This window comes from Silurus aristotelis (genome assembly GCF_946808225.1).
Source record: "Silurus aristotelis genome assembly, chromosome: 18".
Lineage (NCBI taxonomy): Eukaryota > Metazoa > Chordata > Actinopteri > Siluriformes > Siluridae > Silurus > Silurus aristotelis.
In genome coordinates this window covers 13,106,710-13,127,235 of record NC_139591.1, presented here as the reverse complement: position 1 = coordinate 13,127,235, position 20,526 = coordinate 13,106,710, and the positions used below count along the sequence as shown (strand labels likewise).

Genomic DNA, 20,526 nt, shown 5'->3' with positions numbered 1-20,526 from the left:
TTAGTGCATGAGCAAAACATAATGCATTCTGTTATACACATGGACAATTATTATTATTATTTTATAATAAAACTGCTCCCAAAGGAATTCTAAGCAGTCCTGCCCACTTGTGTAGACACCTTGACATCCTGCCTGCTCCTACACTTATTATTTTAGTTAACAATTATGCATGAGTGATCTAGGATGTTTTTTTTTTTTTCCAAAACGTGAACAAATAAATAATTGAAACCACAGTGATTGGACAGGAACAACACAGGTAAAAAAAACATTAATGAATGAGCAGCCATACATGCTAATATATATATATCTGACCAACTGCTTCTATGTGCATGAGTTAAAAAAAAAAAAAAAAGGATGCATTTCTATGATTTTTACAAATAATTTGTACTTTTTTAAGATTAGTATTAGTATTTTTAAGATCCATCGGCATGTCAAAGAAGAACCCTGAGCAGTAAATGCACCCTGATTTATAGTGACTTGACTCAAATACCATTGTCCGTATGATATCTGGTCATTTTGTTTTTACACGCAAGCTCCTTATTTGTTGTTTAATATTTATAGTTTTTTTTTTTTTACACTTTGGTTTCCTCCTTTCAAAGCACATTATGCTCCAACTTTGCATATAGGATTCGCACTGACGCAAAAGCAGATAAGAGCAGTTTCTCGGTCATGCAGTAGCAGTGCTATACCACACACACGATTCAGCCGCATATTCAAATCAGCCAAAGATGGCACAATAAAGCTCACTGCTGGCCATGGACTTAATAAAGGGGCCTTATGATAGCTTCATTTGTTTTCCAAATGAACTCATTGGCGACATGCACATGAAAGATTCAGATGGTAATGAATGGTAATGGCTTTCCTTAAGGCTTGTGCTCCCCCATCAGCACTCCTTTACCACTCCATCCCCTCTGTTCTGGCTGTAATCAGTGCTGATTGGCTGGTCGGTGGGCTCAGGCTGCATCCAATACGAGTGCAGTCCCTTATTTGGAAAGTGTCGACAGGACTGATGCTCACCCCCCCACACACACACGCACACCCCACCCCACAAGCACGCCATCGTCTCGTTCCTGCCATTTCTTGTAGGAGCAAGAAAGAAAATATGATCAACCAGCTCGCAGATATTCCATCTATTTTAAAGTCAGCTGATATCCTTTCAGTGACTGTCTTTTTGTACCTGAGATAAAGAACAAAAGCTGATCTACAGATTTTTTTTATTTTATTCCTTATATGTGACCTGGCTGGTTAACAAAATGCCTGAAGCTAATTATTTGCTCTCTGTCTCATTGGGATATATAAAGGTATGGCTTATTATTTCTTCCTTATGATCTATCTGACTGTTTAGCTGATTTAAGATTTAGCATGCCTGAGAATCATATTTTGTTGCTTTAAAGAATCCTAAATTTAAAAAAAAAATCTAGCGGGTGGTGTTATCCAATGCAATGGTGTTTAACAAAAGGTTTGACAACCTGTGAATATACAATTTTGAATAATTAAAATGAATTAATTTCAACTAATAATTGAAAAAAACAGTACATATAAAGAAAAAGAAGAAGGAGATACATTTATATAACGTTATTGAATTAGTTCTGTTGGAATAGTTTTGCTTATTGAAAACTGGTGCTGAGATTATATAACTTATGGCTTCCAGTTTGGTTTCATACATTACATTCATCTTTAGTATTGGCATGTTCATCCTCTGCTTTTTGGATAGCAGTGGATCTGGAGCTTATATGAGGAACACTATGCATGAAGCGAGAATACAACCTGGATGGAATAGCAGTCCATCGCAGGGTGCCATATGTGCACACATACACACACACACACACACACACACACACACACACACACACACACACACACACACACACACACACACACATTCATACACCTTTTCACACTTAGGATGATTTGTAATATAGCTACCTACATGCATGTTTTTGGGTGGTAAAACCTGGTAACCTGGAGATTGTAACTAAATCATACATGCCCCCGTCACCCCTGATTGTATCTCTGTCCATGTTTCCTTCCAGTTCAAGAGGATGTTGAACAGGGAGCTCACTCACCTGTCTGAGATGAGCCGATCTGGAAACCAGGTCTCAGAGTACATCTCCAACACCTTCTTAGGTAATACGGGTCATCGAACCACATAAGGTCCCCGATGCATTCCTCACTTCCTAACAATATAACGACCTCTGTGTAGCTTTTTATTAGTGAAAATGTTTTTTACATAGTGAAGACAATGAGGAAAACATTTACTGTTGCACTGATTGGACTGCTCTCTTTGCTCTCACTCTCAGACAAGCAGCATGACGTGGAGATGCCCACGCCACAAACTCAGAAGGAGAAGGAAAAGAAAAAAAAGCCCATGTCACAAATAAGTGGTGTGAAGAAGCTAATGCACAGTACCAGCCTCACCAACTCAAACATCCCTCGCTTTGGGGTCAAAACGGATACTGAAGACTCCTTAGCCAAGGTGAACTATAGAGGGTTTGCTAGAGTGCTACTTTGTATCACTGACAAGGGCGCAAACAAAATACATTAATTGCTTTCATTAAATTCTTATTAGATTTTGATATGCAGTAGGAGGGTTGCTGTTCCTTTACATAAGACATATGCATATTCTAAATAACCAATATTGCAATTTCTTTGCAGGAACTGGAGGACGTAAACAAATGGGGCCTTAATGTTTTTAGAGTCACAGAGTTTTCTGGAAACAGGCCGTTAACGGTGATGATGAACACAATCTTTCAGGTAAGATCTTCCTGAAAGTCCACTCCCTATCTGACGGCTGTATAGATCGTGTCAACTTATACAACCTGATGTTCCTGATGTTTTTTTTTTTCCAACAGGAGAGAGACCTGCTCAAGACATTTAAAATTCCATTAGACACCTTTATAACTTATCTGATGACCTTAGAAGACCATTACCATGCAGATGTGGCATACCATAACAATATACATGCTGCTGATGTAACACAGTCCACCCACGTGCTGCTCTCCACGCCCGCTTTAGAGGTAAAGTGAGAAGCAGCTTCCTTTTCTCCAAGCCTTTACAGTGTGGTTTTTGTCTAAGTGATTAGAGAGATTGGGGTGAAACAGTGTTTCTAATTTTGGGTCTGCACTTTTCATCGCCTCCCAGGCTGTGTTCACAGACCTCGAAATTCTTGCTGCCATTTTCGCCAGCGCTATTCATGACGTTGACCACCCGGGTGTCTCGAACCAGTTCCTCATTAACACCAGTGAGTATTTTTTTTTCTTCATATCACAGACACAAATAGTTCCCATCCCACGCCTTTCATTATCGCGTGAGACGAAGCTTTGTGGGATCAATGCTTTTGCTTCTGAAAGTCTATCGCACCTCAGATGTTTCCCACCTACAAGTTGCACTTTGCACTTCGGGTAGATGCAAGACAGGAAGTGACTTTCAGTGAAAAGAAAACCTGGTGTTAAAAGCAGGTTTAATCTGGCTGCTGATTTCACTGAAGACGCAAATGTAAACTTGGTTTGTACGTTCTGAAAAAGCTGGGGTATTTCTGCTTGCTCATTAATACTATTATTATTAACATTTGCCATAAATTGTGTTTGGGAGCTAGAGGTCTTTTAAAGCTGTTTTTTTTAAGAGAAAAAAATACCTTCAAGTTATGTAGGAAAAGCTTCAGTGAACAACCAAGTAATATGACCTCAAGTGAAGGTGTACCCATGCTTACATAACACAGATGGTAGTGCGAGCTGAGGTGGCAGATAAGCAAGATTGACGTTTCATGGTCACACTGCTGCAGGTCCATTTCTAATTGGAGTCTTGCGCAGAGCTCATCCGCTACCTCCCTTACATCACTGTCTCTAATCCTTCTCTGACAGTGACAGAGTGCTGCTAGTGAAGCACCTACTCAATCCCCCCACCCACCCCACACACACACACACACACACATACACACATCGTCATCGATTTATTCCAACATAGTTATATATGGACCAGCTGACTAGAACAAGGCCAGAAATTCTAGTAAAACTCCAGAATGTCAAGGTGGGCGGACTTATATAACCATAAAGACGTTTATTCATCAGAAACATTATTTGTACTCTTTTGGGTTTCACATGACTGTTCAACTTACTCATGATACCGTGGATAAATTCTTGGAAATTTCTCCAACATCAAAATGATATCAAAGCATGAGTTATAGTACACCCTGGATGACTGAGTACTCATCATAATCAGGGCCATGAATGTGTGTATGTTTGTGTGTGTCTGTGTATGTAGACTCAGAGTTGGCCCTCATGTACAATGACTCATCAGTGCTGGAGAACCATCATCTGGCTGTAGGCTTTAAGCTGCTCCAGGAGGAGAACTGTGACATCTTTCAGAACCTTAACAAAAAACAGCGACAATCCCTCCGGAAGATGGTGATCGACATCGTAAGTGCAGCTTACTGTATGCAGATGTGTGTGGCATGAAATTCACCAATTGAAAATAGTCTTATTGTTTTATTTCCTAGGTATTAGCCACTGATATGTCTAAGCACATGAACCTACTGGCTGACTTGAAAACAATGGTTGAGACAAAGAAAGTGACCAGTTCTGGAGTTCTGCTGTTGGATAATTATTCAGACAGGATACAAGTAAGATTACTCATTACTCATGTGCATGATTACTATACACTATATGGCCAAAGTCACTTGCAAAATAACCCATTCCAGATTTAGTTCTCTCTTTCCTGTTAGATTAGCCTTCACTGCTTTTCCACCAGATTTTGGAGCATGGCTGTAAGGATTTGTAGCCATAAGAGCATTAATAATGTTAGACGCTAATGTGTGGGGAGAAAGTATGGTCACTATTTAAATTTATCCCGTTGTTGTACACTGGGGTTGAGGTTAGGGCAAACCAAGTGTTTATAGATCTCACTTGTGCGCAGGGGTATTGTCGTACTGGAACAGGTTTCGGTTAAGTTCCTGTGATATTAATTCTTAGTGCTACACCAAACCAAAAGACTGGGCCTACATTAAGGTTGCAATGATAAAGTGGCCATGAGACAGACATGAACAAAGGATTTGTGTAGATGCTGTTGAGGTGAGTTGTGATTGAGAAGGAACGGATAGATTGATGGATGGAGAGACTTATTGGGTCGGTAAAAGTTACTGAGGGTCAAAGACAGCACAGTGTAAGAGGTACATGCAGTAATACAAAAACCCCAAAAACTCTCTGTTACTGATAAATTGTGTGTAGAATTGTGTGAGAACTACCTAGAGATGATATGGGGGAGCCATTATATTCAACATTGTTGAATATTGGATTCTGTTAAGTTAGAGGGTCCTATTATTTTAATAGAACAGCAGCTTGGACAGTTTTAAATTGACGCTTTTGTTCTAACACCTTATTATTTAACTTATATAGAGACATACATGCTAGATATTCCACATAAACACTGAAACAAAAATTGAAGTTTTCTGTAAAGTGATGTTTATTTACATGCAAGAAGTTTCCAGAGCATTTGCAACTGTAATAAAGGAACATCATCAAGATTTTTATATATTTTTTGGTAACGAGAAGAGCTGAAACGTTTCTCCCTTATTGTTCTGAGAAAACATTGTTCTGTGGATGTTGCACAAACTGCGATGGTTTGATAAGTAGCATAAATCAAGGATGGATGGATGAATAGTATGTTACAGTGAATTCCTGGGTTTTCATTTGAGGGTCTTAAGCTGGGTTCAGAGTGCCATACTAGTGCCTTACCTCAGAGTGCGCCTTGGCAGCAGAGAGTATTAAAGTCTGCCCTCAAGACTGCACCAATGACATCAGAACAGAACCAGGCCCTTGAACTCAGTAACCCAGAGCCTTAACACCACTGCTTCCTAATGATGATTATTTAGGATAATTGTAGCAATTATTTGACAATGTGTTATTTGTACACGATTGGTGTGTAACAGGTGTTACAGAACATGGTGCACTGTGCAGACCTGAGTAACCCCACCAAACCACTGCAGCTGTACCGCCAGTGGACGGACCGCATCATGGACGAGTTCTTCAGCCAGGGTGACCGTGAGAGAGAGCGTGGCATGGAGATCAGTCCCATGTGTGATAAACACAATGCCTCGGTTGAGAAATCACAGGTACTGCATTTAAATGCATCACACATTCCTTTCTCATTGTTCTAGTCACACTTTATATACATTTTCTACAAACTGTCTGTTGATGATCATGTGACTATGAACCTACACCACAACCACTATACACGTTCTGTCACCATTCAACTGTTTTCTTAAACCGGGGTATCAGTTTGATTTTTATAACTGTTGGTAACTGTGGAAGACAATTTTACACATTTACATTACATTACAGATGTAATTCCTCTTAACATGTACTGTAGTTAATAATCCAGTAACCCCACAGATAAGCTCCCAGGACAAAATGAGTCATAATTGTCTTATTTGATGTCAGTGATGCTTGGCAAGGAACTGCATGTCCAGACTCTGAGGTTGCATTTAGTTCAAGCGGGACACAACACTGACTGTCCAGTGCCAATGTGTCAGTGACGAGCTTGATGAAACACTGGGGTATTTTTAATGGGCGGCAAAACGTGGGAGTGTTCGGATTAGTACATGAAAAGCAAAAATAGCCACAGATGAACTCTAGATAAATTGCACCCAAGCTTCCAAGGGATCAGAAATTGTTGCCAGTGTCATGTGTTTTCGTATACAGGGTTGGAGTTGAGGCTTGGTCAAATTTTGCAGTGTTTCCTAATGTCTGCCAAACATGTCCCACACAGACTTGGCCCTCTGTGCTCTATAATGGTTTCCTGGAATGTAGGAGTGTCAGTGTTGTGTTCTGCTTTTACATCAAGCACAAACACTGACAGTTTAACAGTTTTAGCCCAAGTTACATTTCTTCATAAAAAAAAAAAAAAACACAATTGATATTTTATAATCAGCCAGTGCGATTCAATTCACCAGTGCAATACTTGATAGCGTGTCAGCACTGGAATTTGTGTAGTATTCTGTATTGTATCTTAATATACAATCCTGCATTGTAGGTGGGCTTTATTGATTACATTGTCCACCCTCTGTGGGAGACATGGGCTGACCTGGTGCACCCGGATGCTCAGGACATCCTGGACACACTAGAGGACAACAGAGAGTGGTACCAGAGCACCATCCCTCAGAGCCCGTCTCCTGCACCCGAGCAGGACGACGAGGGCGGACGAGCTGCTGCGGCGAACACCACAGAAAAGTTCCAGTTTGAGCTCACGCTGGAGGAGGATGGAGAAACCGACACAGAGAAGGACAGCGGCAGTCAGGCCGAGGAGGAGGAGGAGGAGGAAGAGGATGAGGACGAGGACGCCAAAACGCTTTGCACGCAGAACTCCGAGTGTACCGAGATCTTGCTGGACGAGCAGGCAGAGGGTGAGGAGGGAGAGGAGGGAGAAGCGCTAAGGCAGGTGTGTGAGGAAGTTTCTACAGATCCAAGTATGGTAGAGGAAGAGGAGGAGGAGGAGGAGGAGGCGGAAGGAACGTAGCAGTGCAGGACACATTCACTCACTGCTACTCATGTCTCAGTGAAACGCACAGTCAGAGGGAATAATAACGGTGGGAGGAGGAAAAGTTCCAAAGCGCACCTTGCACTCCACAACCTCAGCCGCTGCTCTCTGCTGGACACTTGAGGACACACTCTGGTACATTGTCCTTTTTTGCACTCAGGAATAACATTTAGTTTAGTTTATTTTTGCTGTCTTACTTGTTTACCTTCTCCCCCCCTAAACCCCCCCTCCCAAGTCTGTGCTTCTTGGCCCTCAGCTGAGGATGGTGTGTGTGTGTGTGTGTGTGTGTGTATGTGTGTGTGTGTGTGTGTGTGTGTATGTGTGTGTGTGTGTGTTTCCCCCTGGCACATGGTTGGGAGCTAAACCACTGGGCTTTCATCCCCTTCATGTGGGTAGCAGCAAGAAAGATCTAAAAGTCATACACACAGCACAGAGCGCTGACGAGAGATGGACTGCAGCAGCTACAGCCAACTGAGGTGGGGGATTTATTGGAATGTGTTCTCCGGCTTTTTCTACATTTAAGTCTTCCTGAAAACCTGACTGAACCCACACACACACACACACACACACACACACACACACACACACACACACACACACACACACACAGAGCTCAGTGTGTGTATGTACATATAGTACATAAAAACGAGATTGTTTTTACACAAATGCTTGTTTTCTTACAAAAACAGCAAAACTTTTAGTGACGAGTAACTTGCAAGTATGTGTTGGGCAGCGGGTTTAGTGCGCTACTTTATAACTTCGTTCAACACTTCTGTGTCTGTTCCATGCATCACACACGATCTTCAGTGGCGTTTCATTCCTGTATCTGTTCTTTTCTTTCAATCATACAATATGATCTTCTTAAACACTTACCTCTTGTGAGCCTCCGCCAGAATAGATTTTCTGTTTTTCTTTTGCATGCTGTTGGACACACAGTTATAAACCTTATTAAATATCACACAAACACACACATATTGCCAGGAATGTCTACATAGGCCATTAGATCAAAGGCAGTTTTTTCTATTTCCTGTTACGCCAACATTTAGACTGTTTTCTATCAACATCCTGTGTTCAGTTTGTATTGCGTCAGATCTCACTTAGTGTTGATTTTTCTATGAGACAAGCAATTTCTGAGACACGTGAACTGTACATTTCGGTGCGTTAGAAGCTCAGGCTTTTCTAACCGACCTGAATCGTGCTCCTTATGATATGCCTTTTACATTTCACTCCACTGGAGCTCATATAAAACATGGTACGTGTTGTGTGTGTGTGTGTGTGTGTGTGTGTGTGTGTGTGTGTGTGTGTGTGTGTATACACGCACCAGAAAGTTTTCCATTTGAATATACTGCCTAGATTAAAGGACTATTCAAAACCATTGAATAAATTCTCATTGCTCATAGACACGGCATTAGCGCTGTGTGTTACAAATTGTCAGAGAGCTTTCTTAGGGCTAGAACACAACTCAAATCTTTCACCCTTCATGCCAAACCCACACTTACGCACTGTTCTTGCACTATAGGACTCTCAGCACTTAGCCAAGTGGCTCTTCATTTCTGTATATTTATATGTTTGTGGTTTTATTTATTGGTTTGTACGTTTTTTTTTGTTTGTTTTTTTCTTCGTTGCTGTATATACAAAGCAGTACTGTAGAACATGAACTGTAGCATAGACAGCATGTTACTTGCAAGTTACTTTCTTTCTGTTTTTTTTTTTTGTTTTGTTTTTTTCGTCCAAACGGTGTGTACATAGAACAAACATTTTTATGGAGAAGATTCTTCACTAAAACTTGAATCCTGGCTTTTAAGTAGTAGTGATTTTTTTTATTTTTTTATTTTAATTTAAGTTGTGTGCCATTTTTCTTTTTTTGCCTCACCAAATGACCTTACCTGTTTAGGGGTTTCATTTTTTTTTGTCTCTGTTTACAGACATGTATTTATTGCATTGTATATATTGTAATGTTTATTGTACATGATATGCGATTCTTACTCTATCATCCCTAATGGCGATGGTGTTGCTGTATTTAGTAAACTCTTATTGAGAGAATGTTTATTATTAGCTATTATACAATGTAAAGATTCTGTACAAAAAAAAAGAAAAGAAAATGGAAGTCGTCACCTTTGAGCTTGTTTTAATGGAGAACCAGGGGAAAGCCAAACAATATGATGCCACTGGTGTTTGGCCCCAGGGCTGTGCCTTAACTTTAGCATCTCTCTTCTCTTTATTTGTCCCTCTTTATGTACAAGAGAACAGTAGTCCACATGGGGAAGTTCTGCTCATTTTACTACCTGAGTATAAAAGTAAGTGCTATGTTGTACAGCTGTGGTTCTGTATGCTGCTGCAGTTGTTGTTGTTTTTTCTGCATCCAGACTAGCACAAAAGCAAGCGTTCTTTGTTCATTGCCTGGCTTTGAATGCCACACGCAATGCGCCCGAATGCAATAGACACACATATGTAGGAGAACGGTGGGCTTGCTGGCTGCATCTATCACACCTAAAAGTAGTTCTTTCATGCTGTTCTGAAATGTGTTCAGGTGCTGTGTGCTACTGTCGTCTCATCCAGCCTTGTAGATGTGCTCTACGCACTAAGCAAAACTTTAGAGTTTGTATGTCAAGAGCCTTTTTTTCTGACACGCATACTGTAGATTATAGCAGCCCTGGACCAAAGCCAGTCATGGCTATTATTATTATTATTATTATTATTATTATTATTATTACTTGTATTTTTCAGTGTCATTAAAAGCTACATAAACTGGTAATTTAATTCGTTAGGTTACATCTTTCAATGACCTTAAATTTTTACACTTCTTTCACTGGATACATTGTCGTTTGACAGAACTGTAGATTTGCTCCACTCAGTTTGAAGAACATTTAAAATGAGAGGAAACATTTTTATATGCAACATTTAAAAAAAAATTAATAAAAGCATGAGTTCATTAAGTGTTTGTGTCACACGTGTGTTTAAAGCAAGAGCACTGGAGTACAGCATTTCACAGCACTTACATGTTGCTCTTTGTAAGGTAAGACAATGCTCTTCATGCAGATATGAGAAATGAAGCATCCTCTCTCCAGGGAATCTGCGTCACAGCCTGCAGCACGCGTGCGCGCACTCACACACACACACACACACACACACACACACACACACACACACACACACACACACACACACACACTGCCTAGTGGTGACTGCAAAGTCCTACACCATTCATGAATAAAGAGGACTTCGAGCTACAGTAACTCGTCTGTTGGATCGGAAACACACGGGCCAGCCTTCGCTTCCCACAAGCATCAATTAGTCTTAGCTGCCCATGACCCTGTCACCCCTGACCACTGCAGACCGGTTAACACCCCACAAGAGCTGCATTTTTGGAGATGCTCTGACCCTGTCATCTAGCCATCACCATTTGGCCCTTGATAAACTCACTAAAATCCTTACGCTTGCCCATTTTTTCTGCTTTTATCACATCAACTTTGAGAACAGAATGCCATGATGAAGACATAATCAGTGTTATTCACTCAGCAGTCACAATCTTATGCCTGGACGGTGTAGATGGGTGTATATATATATATATATATAGAGAGAGAGAGAGAGAGAGAGAGAGAGAGAGAGAGAGAGACATCAAAGAAATTTAGGATATTAACAGCAGTGTTGTGCTGCCACCTAGTGAACACATTAATCACACCACACAGGCCTGAGGATCGAGCAACCCCCAAACACTATATTATGCATTTGCCATGACGTCATGTCCGCTCAAGAATTGTGTCCAGGTTTTTACTTTGCACCCATTGATTTTTTTTTCTTAGCAAAGAATACGATCCAGATAAATTTTATTTGTCTATAACAATGGACATTGTCAGACGATAGCTGTAAACAGAAATAAATAGATTAGATAAATAACTTTTCAATTCATAAATGTGTCCCTATCCCCCAAACAGGGTTGACGGTGACAAGCTAAAAAAGCAAATACACCCCGAAACGAATCTAAAGATGAAACCTTACTGTCCAAAGGAACCTTAAATCGTCATCTGAGTGATAAACATCCATTTATTATAGTTCCATCGTCAATATCAGCTGTTCACTGATTGACACTTGAATTCAAAACTGTTGGTAAAATGTATGAATACAGTAGGGATGCAAAACGATATAAAAATATTCAGCAGCACACTTAGCTAGCTTGTTGTTTTTAACCTGAATGTACAGAGTAAAATAAAACTAATTAGTGTGGAGAACAACAAGAATGACGTTATAATGTGTGTATAATTAAACCATAGATTCACAGTGTTGGCATGACCTAATATATATCCAAGTTTCATTTCTATAGTATTATCCATTGAGAATTAATACTAAAATTGTTGCTGAAATATAAGAGGTGTACTCACTTTTGAGATACTGTACATACATATATATATATACACACACACACACACACACACACACACACACACACACACACACACACACACACACACAGGTGGAGCTTGAAAATACAACCTCCTGTAACGTGGGGAATGGGAGAAAAAAATGGAAACCATTTAGTGGAGGAGGAACAGGTAGGTCTGCCAAATCAGCACGACCCACAAACATGGCTGAATTCTGTTATGTTTGTCAAAAACAACTGGCTGGAAAATAGATGTTTGATCTAACAATTGTAATGCATAGCCAAATGTTTGAGTTTTTATGTATAGTTGTTTCCCATTAGTCTGAATTTTATTACAATTATTATTATTAATAATATTAGAGGGCATTTTAAGTTTTGGGGTTTATGACACAGTTGGTGTGTCATAAACGGTGGTGAATTGGTGTGTCATTCAATGGTGGTGAATTGTTGCATATAAACAAAGATTCTATGAGAGAACAGAGCCAGCCAGAGACGCACTCAACCAAAACCTCTTCATGCTTCGTCATCTTTGTGATAATAACCGACATCCAGCAGGGGGCACGATCATATCTCTCCCTGTGTGTCTGTCTACCTCACTCTGTGTCACTTTCTCACACACACACACACACACACACACACACACACACACACACACACACACTAAACGAATGCTTCATTAATAACTTTATTGAAGTATCAATACAATCTGTAGGTTTATCTGTATTTTCAACAGTAACATTTGGTCGTACACATCACACAAACAAAATGAGCAGTTCAACAGGAATTCTTACAAACAGCACAGCAAAATCAAATGTCGTCACAATCAATTGGATTTCTGTCAACACTGACTTGCTTTTCATATCAAATAATCATCATGACATAATTCATAATTATAGGGCTTAAGGAAATGTAGACAAAATAAGTAAAAATTCATCCTAATAAAGTATAATCTAGTTACCTGGCTCATGTGTGAGTGAAGAATCATGTACTTTTGGTTCAGCCACAGCAAACCAAGCATGCTCTCAGTCTCAAAAGGGATTTACAGAAACACATTTTTACCACATTTAGCCAAGAAACTAGTGTTTTAAGAAAAGTTGAAGAAACTAGTGTCTAATTACAAACGTGCACGCGCGCGCACACACGCACACACACAAGCACACACACACACACACACACACACACACACACAGAGTATGATTCACACCAGACTCCGTCAAATAGACCTCTTTTTACTCTTTCTATCTCCCTCACCCACAGACACAGACACAGACACACACACACACACACACACACACACACACACACACACACACACACACACACACACACACACACACACACACATAGCAGAAATACACATTCATCAGATTACACATCTACAGTATGTACAGGAAACAGGATTTCAAATATTGCACTTATTGGCCCATTGCAGCCCACAGCTGTGCAGGATGCAGATTTTAAACGACTAGAATATAGATACCAATCTCTAAATATAGATGTTACATATTTCATGCAAGTGTAATGCTAAACGCTGCAGAGAACAGCTGCACTGATTCCACATCAGCGATGCATAAGGACTGTTTAACATTACACACACTGGCCTACTCGCATTTAATAACAATAAATAGAACTGCTTTTTTCTGTGTTTCTCTATTATAATTTCACATCACACACACACACACACACACACACACTTGACACACAAAGCACATTCAACAGAAGTCTAACTTTAAGGGCTACATTTCTATTCATCAGTTTATTCTTTAAGAGAGGGACTGCAATACGATGCTTGACAACACGCCATGAATGAGAACAGAAACATCTACGTCGAGGTGGAGGATTACAACCGGGAGAACAGATGAGCTGTTTTTTTTAGATTAAAGAAAAGTCAGATTTGCTGTATGAAATATTGATGGTACGAGTGATGGTGCAGAAATAGCTTCCTCCTCTTTCACACCGCTCACTATTTAATAAGACGACGAGAGGAAAGAACGACTTGCCTTTTACAAAATCTAATCATGTTATATGTAAAAATCCTCTCTGATGATAGAGGGACAAAATAAGACGGTGGATGAATGGGGAAATGTTGAAAGGCTCCACTGCTTTAAGTGGCTGTTTCAGAGAGAAACACTTATATGTATCTGGCAAAAAAAAAACTAAAACAAGAAATAAACAGTTTACAGGGAAAAGTTAAATCTATAAAGAACTAAGGGTTTTTTAAAACTCTTATCGACACGTAAAGGTTTTGGTGTACTGCGATTCTAAATTACTTGAAGCGTGACTTTCCTTACAGCAGTCTAAAACTGGAACAGAATTTTTTCCCCTCAGATTTCATTTGATGAAACACGCATTCCTTGTGAGAAACTACTACAATGAGGAACTATGTTTCTGAGCACATATTCAGTTTATGGCTGGCAGATATAAATCTGATATATTCTAATAAATTACAACACTATACAAGTTTTTTATTTTGTATAATTTTTTTTTTAAATACATATCTTTGTAATCATCAGTTTTTTTTTTATATATATATCTCGAGTCCTGACTGGACACTAAAATCTATTTTTGTACAAGATTTCCTTTTCCTTCTTTGTAAATTAAGCAAAATCTTTTATTTTTTTGTAGCTAACTAACAAAAATATCATTGAATCCACTGTTTATAAGCTTGTTTTTCTAGTGCCACTATTGTTTACTTTATTAGTAAACATAAATAGTGTAATATGCATCGTTTTGTTTCAGCTATCGTGCTCTGATCAGCTTTAACACTAAGCTGCAGCAGGATTCACACTGGACAGGTTATGAAACAGTGTTGGTCTATAGATACAGGTCTAGGACAGAGGTTCGTGACTGAGCTGGATTGGTAATGCTAATATTTACAGAGGTTTTTGCCACTAAAGCATTGAGGCATTTCAAATCACTTTTCCTCAAGTTTTCTCAGAAATGCATTCCACTCCATCCCATTCCAAGTTCATAAAATCTGGGGATGTGGGTGAATACCACATGTCACAGGACCCTTAACATGCCTTTCCTGAACAATGAGATTTAGCTCGTTCCATCCAGGAGCCGTGACGTTAAAGGTTTAGTGCCTCGAACTAAAGAAGCCTAATTTCTAGATACACACACACACACACATATCTGTGCACACACGTGCACACACACAAGCACACACACACACACACACACGACTCTGAACAGTTAGTTGTTCACTAACACGAACAGTTGGGTTGCTGTAATGGTGGAGGGTTGTCTGTTAGCCTGGCGTTGCCCTGCGTTCCCGTGGTAACCGCAGGATCAGTCTCTAGGCCCTCAGACATTTTGTCACAGATGATATCAACGAGGCGCTCGAACGTTTGCTTCACATTGATGTTATCCTTTGCACTTGTCTCAAAAAACTCGAAGCCTTGGAGACACAAAAAAGCATAAACATTAGATGTAGCAGATGAGTGTAAAGAAATAAGTACACAGAATAATTACACAAAAATGTGACAAATAAGTAAGGACATGTATCTTTGTCTTCCTCACATTAATTCATCTGACAGATGTTGTTCAAAACCTGCTAATCCAGTTCAACAACTGAATAGGGCTGCTAGATGAGCCAAGTGCTGCAACAGCATACAGTGCTGCCATACGCAATGGAGTTTTCCTCTCAATTCTTATAAACAAAGATCGGCTCAAACAAGAACAATCAAAACTATGTTATTTTATTGACAGTAAATTGACACTGAGATCCACAAAGAAGTGCTTACACTAATCCTGTTCTTTCTATGTGTATAACCAGATCATATCTGCTGCAACTAAGTTACTGACAAAAAAGTCTGTCTTTCTCTATCTCAGTCTGTCTTAGCCTCCCTCTGTCTCTGTCAATCCATCTCTCTCAGTCTTTTTAAAATCTTTCTGAGCTTCTCTTTGGTTCTCTCAGCCTGACTCGGTCTCTTCAATCCTTGCTTGGGCTTTCTGGCTTCTTTCTGTCTCTCTCTCAGCCTTACTTGCAATCTCTCACCTCCAATCTGTCTCTCATTCAGGCTCTGTCTATCTCAGTCTCAATCATAATCTATTATTCAGACTCTGTCATTTTAGCCTCCATCTCTATATCTTATTCAGTCTCACTCTCTATCTCTCTCTAACCCTCACTCTCTATCTCTCTCTAACCCTCACTCTCTAACCCTCACTCTCTATCTCTCTCTAACCCTCACTCTCTATCTCTCTCTAACCCTCACTCTCTAACCCTCACTCTCTATCTCTCTCTAACCCTCACTCTCTAACCCTCACTCTCTATCTCTCTCTAACCCTCACTCTCTATCTCTTTCTAACCCTCACTCTCTAACCCTCACTCTCTAACCCTCACTCTCTAACCCTCACTCTCTAACCCTCACTCTCTATCTCTCTCTAACCCTCACTCTCTATCTCTCTCTAACCCTCACTCTCTAACCCTCACTCTCTATCGCTCTTTAACCCTCACTCTCTATCTCTCTCTAACCCTCACTCTCTAACCCTCACTCTCTATCGCTCTTTAACCCTCACTCTCTATCGCTCTCTTTAACCCTCACTCTCTATCGCTCTCTAACCCTCACTCTCTATCGCTCTCTAACCCTCACTCTCTATCGCTCTCTAACCCTCACTCTCTATCGCTCTCTAACCCTCACTCTCTAACCCTCACTCTCTATCTCTCTCTAACCCTCACTCTCTAACCCTCACTCTCTATCGCTCTCTTTAACCCTCACTCACTATCGCTCTCTAACCCTCACTCTCTATCGCTCTCTAACCCTCACTCTCTATCGCTCTCTAACCCTCACTCTCTATCGCTCTCTAACCCTCACTCTCTATCTCTCTCTAACCCTCACTCTCTATCTCTCTCTAACCCTCACTCTCTATCACTCTCTAACCCTCACTCTCTAACCCTCACTCTCTATCTCTCTCTAACCCTCACTCTCTATCTCTCTCTAACCCTCACTCTCTATCTCTCTCTAACCCTCACTCTCTAACCCTCACTCTCTATCGCTCTTTAACCCTCACTCTCTATCTCTTTCTAACCCTCACTCTCTATCTCTCTCTAACCCTCACTCTCTAACCCTCACTCTCTATCGCTCTTTAACCCTTACTCTCTATCTCTCTCTATCCCTCACTCTCTAACCCTCACTCTCTATCGCTCTTTAACCCTCACTCTCTATCTCTCTCTAACCCTCACTCTCTATCTCTCTCTAACCCTCACTCTCTAACCCTCACTCTCTATCGCTCTCTTTAACCCTCACTCTCTATCGCTCTCTAACCCTCACTCTCTATCGCTCTCTAACCCTCACTCTCTATCGCTCTCTAACCCTCACTCTCTATCTCTCTCTAACCCTCACTCTCTATCGCTCTCTAAACCTCACTCTCTAACCCTCACTCTCTATCTCTCTCTAACCCTCACTTTCTAACCCTCACTCTCTATCGCTCTCTTTAACCCTTACTCTCTATCGCTCTCTTTAACCCTCACTCTCTATCGCTCTCTAACCCTCACTCTCTATCGCTCTCTAACCCTCACTCTCTATCGCTCTCTAACCCTCACTCTCTATCGCTCTCTAACCCTCACTCTCTATCGCTCTCTAACTCTCACTCTCTATCGCTCTCTAACCCTCACTCTCTATCACTCTCTAACCCTCACTCTCTAACCCTCACTCTCTATCTCTCTCTAACCCTCACTCTCCATCTCTCTCTAACCCTCACTCTCCATCTCTCTCTAACCCTCACTCTCCATCTCTCTCTAACCCTCACTCTCCATCTCTCTCTAACCCTCACTCTCTATCTCTCTCTAACCCTCACTCTCTATCTCTCTCTAACCCTCACTCTCTATCGCTCTCTCTAACCCTCACTCTCTATCGCTCTCTCTAACCCTCACTCTCTATCGCTCTCTAACCCTCACTCTCTATCTCTCTCTAACCCTCACTCTTTATCGCTCTCTAACCCTCACTCTCTATCGCTCTCTAACCCTCACTCTCTAACCCTCACTCTCTATCTCTCTCTAACCCTCACTCTCTATCTCTCTCTAACCCTCACTCTCTATCGCTCTCTCTAACCCTCACTTTCTATCTCTCTCTAACCCTCACTCTCTATCTCTCTCTATCCCTCACTCTCTAACCCTCTCTAACCCTCACTCTCTATCTCTCTCTATCCCTCACTCTCTAACCCTCACTCTCTATCGCTCTCTTTAACCCTCACTCTCTAACCCTCACTCTCTAACTCTCTCTATCTCTCTCTAAAACCCTCACTCTCTATCTCTCTCTAACCCTCACTCTCTATCGCTCTCTCTAACCCTCACTCTCTAACCTCTCTCTCTCTCTCTCTCTCTCTCTCTCTCTCTCTCTCTCTCTCTCTCTCTCTCTCTCTCTAACCCTCACTCTCTATCCCTCTCTCTCTTTTTCTCTCTAACCCTCACTATCTCTCTCTCTCTCTCTCTCTCTCTCTCAGCCTCACTCTGTCTTTCTTAGCATCTCTCTCTCTCTCTGCCTCACTCTGCCTTATTCAGCCTCACTCTGTCTCTCCTAACCTCTCTCTCTATCTCTCTCTAACCCTCACTCTCTATCTCTCTCTAACCCTCACTCTCTATCCCTCTCTAACCCTCACTCTCTATCCCTCTCTAACCCTCACTCTCTATTACTCTCTATTCCTCTCTAACCCTCACTCTCTAACCCTCACTCTCTTTCTCTCTCTAACCCTCACTCTCTTTCTCTCTCTAACCCTCACTCTCTATCCCCCTCTCTAACCCTCACTCTCTATCCCCCTCTCTAACCCTCACTCTCTATCCCCCTCTCTAACCCTCACTCTCTATCCCTCTCTAACCCTCACTCTCTTTCTCTCTCTAACCCTCACTCTCACTCTCTCTCTGCCTCAGTTTCTATCTCTTATTCAGTCTCAATTTCCACTCACTTAAGTAATATTATGTCTCATTCTTACCTTCTTTTCTCTCATGCTGACATATTATCAGCATATCTCTCTTACACAATCTATCAATCTCACTTTCAGCCTAAACCTCTTTTCTCTCTTTTTTCTCTCTCTCTCTCTCTCTCTCTCTCTCTCTCTCTCTCTCTCTCTCTCTCTCTCTCTCTCTCTCTCTCGCATCCTCACACTCATATTTATCAACATCTGTTAAATATAGCACTTAGTTCAAGGATGCATTTTTCCTATGTAACAACTGAAGCAAATTAATTGGGATTTTTAAAGACATTTTTTGGCCCATTGTTATAGTTCAAGAAACACTAGTGTACATTTGACAACTACTAAACTAATTAAAGGCCCAAGGCAAAATGAAACTCTCACCTTTAGTCTTAAGTCTTGTTTTTAGACAATGATTTTGGTTTAGTTTTTCTCTATGCTGATGGCACACAGAGTCAATGTGAGGAGCTGTTAATTACTGCTTGGTGTCATCTAATCAGATGTGTTTAATTATCGCCTGAGCTGTGAGCTGAAAGCAAATGCTTCATATGCTCTAATTTATTCACAGTTAAAGGTATGCAAAATTTACCTAAAGCCTTTCAGCTAGCAGAGTTTACATTTCTTAAGAACTGCATTTCAGGATATAAATTCAATCACAAAACATCTCATCTCTGTGTAGGTATTTTATTGTAATAAATTTCAGATCCTAAGCATTTGGGGTGTGCTTTAAATTACACACTGGGGATGTATTACATTCCTTCTTATTTATGTGTAACAATAATGACTAATTACAAAATTATTTTTGTGTGCTTTATCATCCTTATTTAAGGATTATTTTATTCATTTAATTGGTGCTCCTTCATCATTCTTAGCACTTAGCCTCTCAATTGAAAAAGCACAATACCTCATCTGCCTGGTTTTCTTCTGGTCAGATGAACACAGCTGATTGTTGGAATAGACTTACCAAGCTGTTCAGACAGCAGTCTGCCACTATCCACAGACACAACTCTCTCTTCCTCCATATCACACTTATTCCCAGCCAGGATGACTTGTGCATTGTCCCAAGAGTAAGTCTTTATCTGGGTTGACCTGGACACAAATACAACCGTGTATGCTTTATTCCATTTATAATAAGCCCCTTGTGAACGTCACACACAATGAATTCATACTGTATGAGCACACTGGAATAAAAAAAAAAATGCCACTAGGTGAACTGATATGTGGACATAGTGTTGGGCCAGATGCTAATTCATTTCAATGTGTTATTGGTTTATAAACAGCATAGAGAAATGTAAACTCTACACAAATTCTCTCTAGAGGATGCGTTTCAGATAAACATGCTCTACTAAACATTCATGTCTATCTTTAAAAGGCTGCACACTTCAGCATTTGATGCCATAGCAACAGCCGGGAGCCAGCTAGTATGTGTGTGTGTGTGTGTGTGTGTGTGTGTGTGTGTGTGTGTGTGTGTGTGTGTGTGTGTTGTCTTCCCTATGCAGGCAATTTAGTGCAAAAAGACATTTTGCACTAATCTATGTTGTTTTAGCATCAATAATTTTTTACCGTGGCCAGAATTAGCTGTTGAACTATAGAGAAGCACTCTGTATAATTTCTCGAATAATTTCTGCCATGTATAAAAATCAGTCCTGGATCCAAAATCACCAGATACACACAGCCTGTGATTTTTGCTTTTCCATTTGTGAAGGAAA

At 40.6% G+C, this 20,526-nt stretch overlaps 2 protein-coding genes across 17 annotated transcripts in view; one reads left to right on the top strand and one right to left on the bottom strand.

The window, feature by feature from the left end:
• Nucleotides 1-10,466, top strand: part of LOC310741456 (3',5'-cyclic-AMP phosphodiesterase 4D-like) — a 200,805-nt gene extending 190,339 nt beyond the window's left edge. For all 14 annotated transcript variants that reach the window (XM_083569316.1, XM_083569314.1, XM_083569318.1 and 11 more), the window contains 9 exons: nucleotides 2,034-2,127; nucleotides 2,301-2,476; nucleotides 2,656-2,754; nucleotides 2,853-3,017; nucleotides 3,142-3,241; nucleotides 4,261-4,415; nucleotides 4,496-4,618; nucleotides 5,924-6,106; nucleotides 7,027-10,466. In XM_083569316.1, the coding sequence (XP_083425442.1) occupies nucleotides 2,034-2,127; nucleotides 2,301-2,476; nucleotides 2,656-2,754; nucleotides 2,853-3,017; nucleotides 3,142-3,241; nucleotides 4,261-4,415; nucleotides 4,496-4,618; nucleotides 5,924-6,106; nucleotides 7,027-7,509 (1,578 nt within the window). In that variant the 3' untranslated portion in view covers nucleotides 7,510-10,466. The remainder of the gene's footprint in view (nucleotides 1-2,033; nucleotides 2,128-2,300; nucleotides 2,477-2,655; nucleotides 2,755-2,852; nucleotides 3,018-3,141; nucleotides 3,242-4,260; nucleotides 4,416-4,495; nucleotides 4,619-5,923; nucleotides 6,107-7,026) is intronic.
• Nucleotides 10,467-12,577: 2,111 nt separating this feature from the next.
• LOC310741478 (ras-related protein Rab-3C-like) overlaps nucleotides 12,578-20,526 on the bottom strand; it is a 34,363-nt gene continuing 26,414 nt past the window's right edge. The window contains exons 4-6 of one of the 3 annotated variants that reach the window (XM_083569388.1): nucleotides 19,782-19,906; nucleotides 13,059-15,308; nucleotides 12,578-13,018 (exon numbers count right to left, since the gene is read on the bottom strand). In XM_083569388.1, coding sequence (XP_083425514.1) covers nucleotides 15,115-15,308; nucleotides 19,782-19,906 — 319 coding nt within the window. In that variant the 3' untranslated portion in view covers nucleotides 12,578-13,018; nucleotides 13,059-15,114. Of the gene's footprint in view, nucleotides 15,309-19,781; nucleotides 19,907-20,526 lie in introns of all 3 variants that reach the window. The other 2 variants (XM_083569387.1, XM_083569386.1) reach the window with 2 other exon arrangements.